Below are 8,626 nucleotides of genomic sequence, written 5' to 3'. Positions count from 1 at the left end.
TTCTTTACCTGATAAGTGGTAGTGAGCAAGGAGTTAGGCTTCGGAAGCATATTTGCCAAGATACTCAATAGATGCGAGAAACTCTTATTGGACCATCCATTGCTGGCTTTCAACCTTAGAAGTTCAAACACCGAATGCAACACCGTAAACTCCTTATCACAGCCCTTAGATTCCTCATACAAAAGTTCCTTCGATGATTTCTGTAATACCTCAAAATTATCTAAACATCCCGTGTCCCTTAAAACATGTGGTTCTGCATGGCACAATATTTCCTCCAGATTGAAATCAGTATCATCATCAATCATAACATTAGTGTCACATTTGACTCCCTCATCATCATCATCTACTTGATCAACAGCGATTGGACCAATATGTGTAATCTTTGACAAAACATCTCAAGATCAAGTGTGATTTGATTATGCTTGATTTGTCCCACAATTTCTGGTTCTTGCAGTCAGAACATGGACAATATATTTCCTTTGTCTTCTTAGTCAAAACGTCCTTCTCGACAGCTTCAATAAAAGTAGAGAGTTCTTTGATGTATATTTTGTCTATATCTTGGTGCATCGTACATCCATGTTGTGTTTATCTTTAACATCAATCACAAAATTAGATTAATTAATTAATTAATTAGAAAATTATAATAAAAAGATTTTTTAAAAAAGGAAAAATGACTCGTTATGATTATAATATATCTACACAATTGAATCTATATTGGCGTAAATTTATAGCTCAAAATAATGTGAATTTATTACTCTCTCTCTCCCTCTCCTAGATCTAGATCTATCCTAAAAATCACCATTCATGATAAAACCTCCTAGTTGCTAAAAATATCAAATTCTAGCTATATTTTTAAATATAATGCTAGAAACATATAAATCTACACAATTGAATCAATATTGACCATAAATTTTAGCTAATTCGATGATCTAAATGGCTAGAACTATGAGCATCTCTAGATCACATCAAAACCCTAATTAAGCATTAAATCTAAATCTAAACTTCAAAAAGATACTAGTTAGGGATGAGATACCTTTACCTTAGATGGCTTCTCCAAGAAATTCAAAAACAAAACATCCCCTCTATTTTCCAAATCTACGACCGCCTTTGAGCTCTACTATTTGAACATAGCGAGCTCTGTGTCTGAATAGAGCTCGCTGGGAGGCACTGTTTATGGATATATTATCATATGTGGTTCACATAAAGAACCGCCTATGAAAATTAATTTTCACAAACGGTTTCTTATATCAACCGCCTATAAAAATGAGTTTTTTCACATACGATTCCTTATGTGAACCGCTTGTAAAAATAGAGTTTATTTTCATAGACGGTTGACATAATGAACTGTCTGTAAAAATTAATTTTCACAAACAGTCCACGACCACACGAGGCCGCAGTCTAGTACTCAGACAATTCGTCATATGAACCGCCTGTAGAAATAAAATAGCTTTTGTAATAATAATTCTCAACTATTCTTTAAATGTAGGTTATCCTATAATTGTTATGCAACTTTTTTTCTTTTTAATCCTTTTTTGCCCTTACTTACTAAATGTTACCACCCTACATATGAAGGGATCATCTTTGTGAGTCCTTAAAATGACCTACATTTACAATTTGTAATTAGATGGAGTATGAACGAAGCAGGTTTTTTTTTCGCTATTGTCTTTTTATATTACTTCACATTTCTCCGGTACAACAGGTTGCACAACAAACTACAGTAACATGACCTCGACAAAACTAGTACTTTTGCACTAGGCACCCTGCACCGGACTTTGTATCACAAAGAACACCTCCTGCCATTCTGTCCACACCCCTTGTCTTCCAGAGAATTAAACTTCGTGTGCCCAAGAGCGCCTAATCCATGTACCTTAATAACACTAATTCATAGGGGTCTCGGTGCAAACATCCCACACTGCGTTTTTTCCCGTCTTAGTTTGTACGATGGATTAACCGCAATGTAAAGCTTCATGCACGTACGGCCGGCGAGGTTAACCGCTGAACGGCCGGTAAACCTTGAGAGCGTCGATGACGTCGGCGATGGAGCCCGCCGCGGCGGCGATGGAAATGATGAGGCAGCTGACGCTGAGCGTCTGGAGGCAGATCCACTGCGTGCTTCCGCGTGGCACTTTGCGCTGCCTGAGGTACATCTCGACGGGGAAGTAAACGGTGAGCGGCCAGAAGGAGACGGCGCCGAGAAGGCCGACGACGTTGCCGAAGAAGGGGAGCAGCATGGCGACGACGGTGGTGAGGCACACGAACGCCGACCGCCACGTGAGGCGTAACACGCTGAGCGCGAAGGGACCCACGCGGAGCTCCCGTGTGATGAACGCGCTGTCCGGCCACGCGGCGGACGCGCGGCGCTCGACGAAGGCGAAGATGGGCTGGCAGAACACCTGGTAGGCGCCGACGAGGTGCACGACGATGGCGACGTTGGCGACATCCAGCAGCCAGAAGGGCTCGAAGAAGCCGAACCCCGTGAGGAGGTTGTCAGGCGCCTCGTCGCCGAACGCCGCGTACCCCATGCACCCGCAGAGCATGTAGAATATCGTCGTCGTCGCCACGCTTAGCCGCGTTGCCTTCGTCATCACCTTCGCCTCAGACGGCGGTGGCGCCTTGATCGTGTCCTGGAGGAACAGAGCAACCATGATTAGAAACAGAGCAATCTTCATTAGAGACAGAGCAATCAAGTTGAAGCAAACAGAGCATATAGCACCGGGGGGTCGTTGCTTACTTGGATTTCGATGAGGATGTTGGAGAAGGAGTAGGCGAAGGCGATGTCGCCGAAGGCCTGCAGGCTGCGCCAGATCTTCTGCGTGGAGGTGACACCGGCGCCGATGCTGATGCCGGCGAGGCTGCCCTTGAACCCGCCATTGGCTGCAATTCCATCGATTGAGCACATGTCAGTAATCAAGCATCGAACAATCATGCATGATTGCATATCTTGATGAGGATCAACTCAATCAAACCAAGAACATACAAATGGTCTGTGCGATGCCGAGGGAGAGGCCGATGGAAGAATAGGTGAAGGACATGACGGCGGCGACGATGGAGAGCCACCAAATCTGATCAAAGTCCGGTATCTGCGAGAAGAGGATCTGCACGGCGCCGAAGAGGAGCATGTATGGATTGCTCGAGCTCTTGCACGGGTCGGCGTGGCCGTTGGTGTGGAAGCATCCGGCTCTCCTGACGGCCCGCATGCTGATGGAGGACGCGATGGTGTACCCGATGGCGACGCCGACGAGGTTGGCGTACTGTATCACCCCGCAGAAGGCGACCTTGGCACCGCCGAGGTTGGACCGGACGGCGTCCATGTAGGTGTAGTTGCGCTTCCCGGTGGCTGGGTCGCCGGTCCGGTAGCACTCGGCTAGCAGCGTGGCGGTGTAGTAGGTGACGAAGGCGAAGAGGAGCATGACAGCGGGGCCGGCCACCCAGCCGAGCTGCGCGATGGCCCAGGCGAGCGACAGCACGCCCGAGCCGATGACGGCGGTGATGATGTGCGCGCTGGCCGTCCACACCGTGCCGGTGCGGCGGGGGCGCCCGTCGTCGTCCAGCCACTCGGCCTCACCGGCGTTCCCGGCCTCCACCGACACCTCCATGGGCGCCACGTGCTTGATGCCGTTGTGCGCCGCCATGGATCAGCACTACCGAGCTCCCCTACCTCTCAGCTTTCTCCTCCTCGGAGTGAAGTATACGAGCGCGGCAGGCACTGAGAGAGTAGCTTAGCAAGGCTAGGCTAGGCTAGGGGCTGCTCGTTCTTGGGTGCTTGTGAGTGTGATGAGGCTGTGAGGTGTGTGGAACGGAGGGGAAGGAGGTGCGTATATATAGAGCTGGAGCAGAGGCGGCGGCGGCAGCATTATTCTATCTATCTTGCGGTATTTTGGGCGACCGTCGGTGGACTGCTGGGGACTCTGCTGCGGTCATGGACTCATGGTGTGCTAAAAAATCAAGATGGCGAGAGCTACAACAAACGCTCGTGATACTCTGCATTGTGGGAGTGCACGGATCTTGGATGCTTGTGCTAACAAAAGCATTGGAATACACCTGAGCATTATTGGCCCGGCCCAAAATAGCCCGAAAAGCAGGCCCGGCAGCCTTCTATGGGCGGGCTTGTAGTGGTTGACATGCCCAAAAAGAAGGGCCTGGACCAAGCCCAGCTCGAAAGAATCGGTTATCATTTGTTAATGTATAATTGACTGTGTGGCCAAGCCCAGCACCAAAAATCAGGACCGACATCTGGCCATGAGCGGGCCTAGGTGTTACGAGAACGCTAAGACATCTAAGCAAGAACAAAGGGGATCAGGGATAGTTCAGAGCCACGGCAACGAGCCGTGCTCTATTCTCCTTTCTAGTTCTTCGTTCTGTTCTCGTTCGATCCTTTCCGACCAGAGCATCCTATCTTAACAGGTTTCTCATCAATACTCACAGGCCTAAGGTTACATGGGCTGTCCTTCAATTACTCCACTCCGGCCCAAACACTCTCAGATTAGGCCTCCTTTGCCGGCCCTTGTGTTTGGATGCAGACTTGCTCAATTCTTCAGCGTCAGTGTTCTCTCCAGCGTTGGCTTGGTCCTCAGCTCCTCTGCCTGCATCACCTTGGTCCTGCCCTCCTAGAGTAGTGTTGGTAACACACTCCCCTCCTTTAGCAACGGCTTGTCCCCAAGCCGGTGCTCTGGGAAATTGTTGGCGAATTGCTTCTTCATCCTCCCAAGTAGCCAACGACGCCGGCCAAGTGGACCACTTGATCAGCACTTGTGGCACGGTTCAATTTTGATGGCGATGAAGTCGGCGCTTCAAGACAGCTTGTGGTACCTGCATGTGAGAGACACTCGAAGGCAGCTCTGTGCTTACCAGGTTAGGAGGTAACACAGCTCTCTTCAATTGTGAGACATGAAAAACTGGATGAATGTTAGCTGATGGATGAAGTTGCAATTTATAAGCCACTGCACCAATACGTTGGAGAATCAAGTAAGGGCCAAAATACCGGAATGATAATTTGTGATGTGCTCTAGCTGCCACTGAAGATTGTACATAGGGTTGCAATTTCAAGTAGACATAATCTCCAACTTCAAATTGGTGATCAGAACGGTGCTTGTCAGCCTGGATTTTCATGAGTTGTTGAGCTATCAGCAAATGTTGGTGCAACAATGTTTGCATCAGTTTCCTGTCTTTTAGCCATTCATGCAAGTCAGGAATTTGGCAAGCTGCAACTCTATCTATCCCAAGGTGCCTCGGTTCATGGCCACAGAGAACTTCAAAAGGTGTTTTTCCCAAAACAGAGTGATAGCTAGTGTTGAACCAGAACTCAGCCAAAGAAAGCCACTGAACCCATTTGTTAGGACAAGCATGAACAAAGCATTGAAGATATGTTTCTAAATATTGGTTCACTCTCTCAGTGAGGCCATCTGTTTGTGGATGGTAAGAGGTACTCATTCTCAGGTCAGTGCCCACTAATTTAAACAACTCTTGCCACACAGAACTAGTAAAGATTCTATCTCGGTCGGATATTATTGCTCTAGGCAATCCATGTAATTTAAATATATTGTTCATGAAGGCCATAGCAACTTGAAAGGCAGTGAAGGGATGAGCTAAAGGTATAAAATGGGAGTACCTTGAAAATTTGTCCACTACCACTAAAATGCAATTGAATATAGAGGAGTTAGGGAGTCCTTCAATGAAATCCATGGTGACAACTTGCCATGCATCTTGAGGGACTCGTATGGGTGATAATAGTCCTGGATAAGCTGTTCTTTCAGGCTTAGCTTGCTGACAAATGGTGCAATTTGCAACAAATTGCTGGACTGATTGTTTGAGTTTGTGCCAAGCAAAGATACTTTTAACTTGCTGATAGGTGACCTCAATTCCAAAATGACCCCCAATAGCACTATAGTGTAAAGCTTGCAGTATCTTGTCCTGCATAGAGGGATCATTGGCCACCCAAATTCGTTGCTTATACCTGATTAACCCTTCTTTGAGAGTGAACTGTCCAATTGTTCCTTTTACTAACAGCTCAGTCAATAGTTTCAGTGTATGAGCATCCAGTTGATATCCAGCCACTACCTCCTCCAGCCATACTGGTTGTGCTACAGATACTAGAGTGTTTACTGATGCATGAGGTGCTCTAGATAGTGCATCTACCACTCTATTTTCAGTCCCCTTCTTGTAGATTATCCTGAATTGAAGACCCAGCAGCTTAGTCAATGCTTTGTGCTGCCAAGGTGTAGACAATCGTTGCTCTTCTAAATAGATCAGGCTCTTTTGATCAGTCTTAATCAGAAATTCAGCTTGTTGCAAATAGGATCTCCAATGGTCCACTGCCATGATAATTGCTAAGTATTCATTTTCATATGTGGAGAGTGCTTGGTTTCGAGGCCCTAGAGCTTTGCTTACAAAAGCAATAGGGTGTCCATTTTGCTGTAATACTGCTCCAATGCCTCTGTCTGATGCATCAGTTTCAATGACAAAAGGTAGCTGAAAATTGGGTAGAGCCAGAGTAGGGGCAGAGAGTAAGGCTTGCTTTAATATGTTGAAAGCATCATCTGTTGCCTTTGTCCAAACAAAAAACTCTTCCTTTTTGAGCAAATTTGTCAACGGTTTACTAATGTGACCAAAGTGCCTCACAAACTTTCTGTAGTACCCAACCATGCCTAAAAAGCTCCTGAGTTCCTTAACACATGTGGGTGTAGGCCATTCCTTGATCACACTGATCTTACTTGGATCAGTTGTAACACCCTTCTCATTGATTATGTGGCCCAGATAGGAGAGCTGTTGTTGAGCAAAGTGGCACTTAGAAAGCTTCACTTTCAATTGATGATCCTTCAAAATTGTGAACACCTGACTTATGTGCTGCAAATGATCCTCCCAACATTTGCTATAGATTAATATATCATCAATAAAAACCACTACACATTTTCTGAGAAGAGGAGCTAAGACTTGGTTCATGATACCTTGAAAGGTTGCTGGAGCACCAGTAAGACCATAAGGCATGACCTTATACTCAAAATGTCCATGATGTGTTTGAAAGGCTGTTTTGCTTTCTTCACCAACAGCCATCCGAATTTGGTGAAACCCAGCCCTTAAGTCCAAAGATGTGAACCAACAAGCACCAAATAGTTCATCCATAAATTCATCTATGATTGGCAATGGGTACTTGTTCTTAACTGTCAAAGCATTCAATTTTCTATAGTCTACACAGAGCCTCCATTCACCAGTTTTCTATTTAACCAATAAAACAGGTGAGGCAAATGGACTAGAGCTGAGTTGAATCATACCATGTTGAAGTAATTCAGTTACTTGCCTCTCAATTTCATCTTTCTGAGCAGGGTTGTATCTATATGGGCGAATTCGGAATGGTTGTGCTCCAGGTATAAATGGTATGGTGTGCTCATATTGCCTTTGTGGAGGTAATTCAGTGGGTTCCAAGAAGATATCAGAAAATTTCTCTATCAGTTCCTTTATCTCAGCTGGCCAAGCATCAGACTTGTTTGGATTTAGCTCAACTGCATTGAGTTGTAACATATAGATGAAACTGTTTGTTCTTTGTATGGCTTGGAGCTGTGCCTTTGATATTGGTGCTCCAATTTGTGCTTGAGATTGAAGTCCTTGTAATTTGATATCCTTTCCATTGAGTTTGAATATCATCCACTTCTCAAGCCAGTGCACCTGCATAGGGCTGTGGGCTTGTAGCCAGTCCATACCCAAAACAATATCATAGCAGCTGAGAGGAAGAACTTTGAAATTGCTAGTGAAGGTGTGTCCTTGGACAACCCAATTGAGTTCCTGCAACTCATGAGTGCACATAAGGATATGGCCATTAGCCACTCTTACCCTCATAGGAGTACCAATTTCTGTCCAGCCAGTCATAGATACTGCTAACTGCTCCCTGATAAAAGAGTGAGAGCTTCCTGAGTCCACTAGCATAAGCACTTCACTATGATGTAGATAGCCTGGTAATCTGATTGTAGAATTACCATCTGTCCCATTTACGGCTTGAAGTGAAATTGCCATTAAATCTTCTTCAGAGTCTGATTTGTTCAACGGTGCAACAATATCTTTATCACTTGTGTCATCAGGTAACAACTGCCACAACTCCTCTACTACATGCAATGGTACCACTGTAGAACACTTGTGGTTTAAACCCCATTTTTCTCCACATTTGAAACATAAACCTTTTGCTCGTCGATATGGTCTTAAGTTGGACAGTTTATCATCTGTGCCTACTTCTCTGACACTTGAAATGTCATTCAACTTCCTATCTTCAGTAATAGCATGAGTATTTTGACCCTTGAGAGTTGTAGCTAGCCCAGTGATAGGGGATCTGAGCAGAGTTCTTGAATAAGATAATCCTTCAGATTTCCTTGTCTCTTTTCTTGGCATTTCTTGCAAAACCTCTTCCTGCAATAGAGCAAGAGAACTCGCAGTATCGAGATCTAAGGGTCTATGCAGTAATACAACAGACTTGATGTCCCCTCTTAACCCATCTATGAAATGATTAGTAATAACAACTCTATTCATAGAGGGGTCATGAGCGAGAAGTTGGTGGACAAGATCATCAAATCATTCTATGTAATCCACTACTGTCCCAGATTGACTGATATGAAAGAATTGTGGAATCAGAAGATTTCTCTGG

General features: G+C 45.3%; 1 protein-coding gene across 1 annotated transcript; it reads right to left on the bottom strand.

Annotated features, from left to right (window-relative positions):
- Positions 1–1,632: 1,632 nt before the first annotated feature.
- LOC133905155 (amino acid permease 3-like) lies at positions 1,633–3,915 on the bottom strand. Its single transcript, XM_062346878.1, has 3 exons — positions 2,978–3,915; positions 2,732–2,874; positions 1,633–2,624 (listed from the first exon to the last, which is right to left on the bottom strand). The coding sequence occupies exons 1-3, from the start codon at positions 3,630–3,632 to the stop codon at positions 1,989–1,991; spliced, it is 1,434 nt and encodes a 477-aa protein (XP_062202862.1). The 5' UTR covers positions 3,633–3,915; the 3' UTR covers positions 1,633–1,988.
- Positions 3,916–8,626: the final 4,711 nt, after the last annotated feature.

This window comes from Phragmites australis, chromosome 22 (assembly GCF_958298935.1).
Source record: "Phragmites australis chromosome 22, lpPhrAust1.1, whole genome shotgun sequence".
Lineage (NCBI taxonomy): Eukaryota > Viridiplantae > Streptophyta > Magnoliopsida > Poales > Poaceae > Phragmites > Phragmites australis.
The sequence above is the reverse complement of the archived record's forward strand: the minus strand, read 5'-3'. Positions and strand labels throughout refer to the sequence as shown.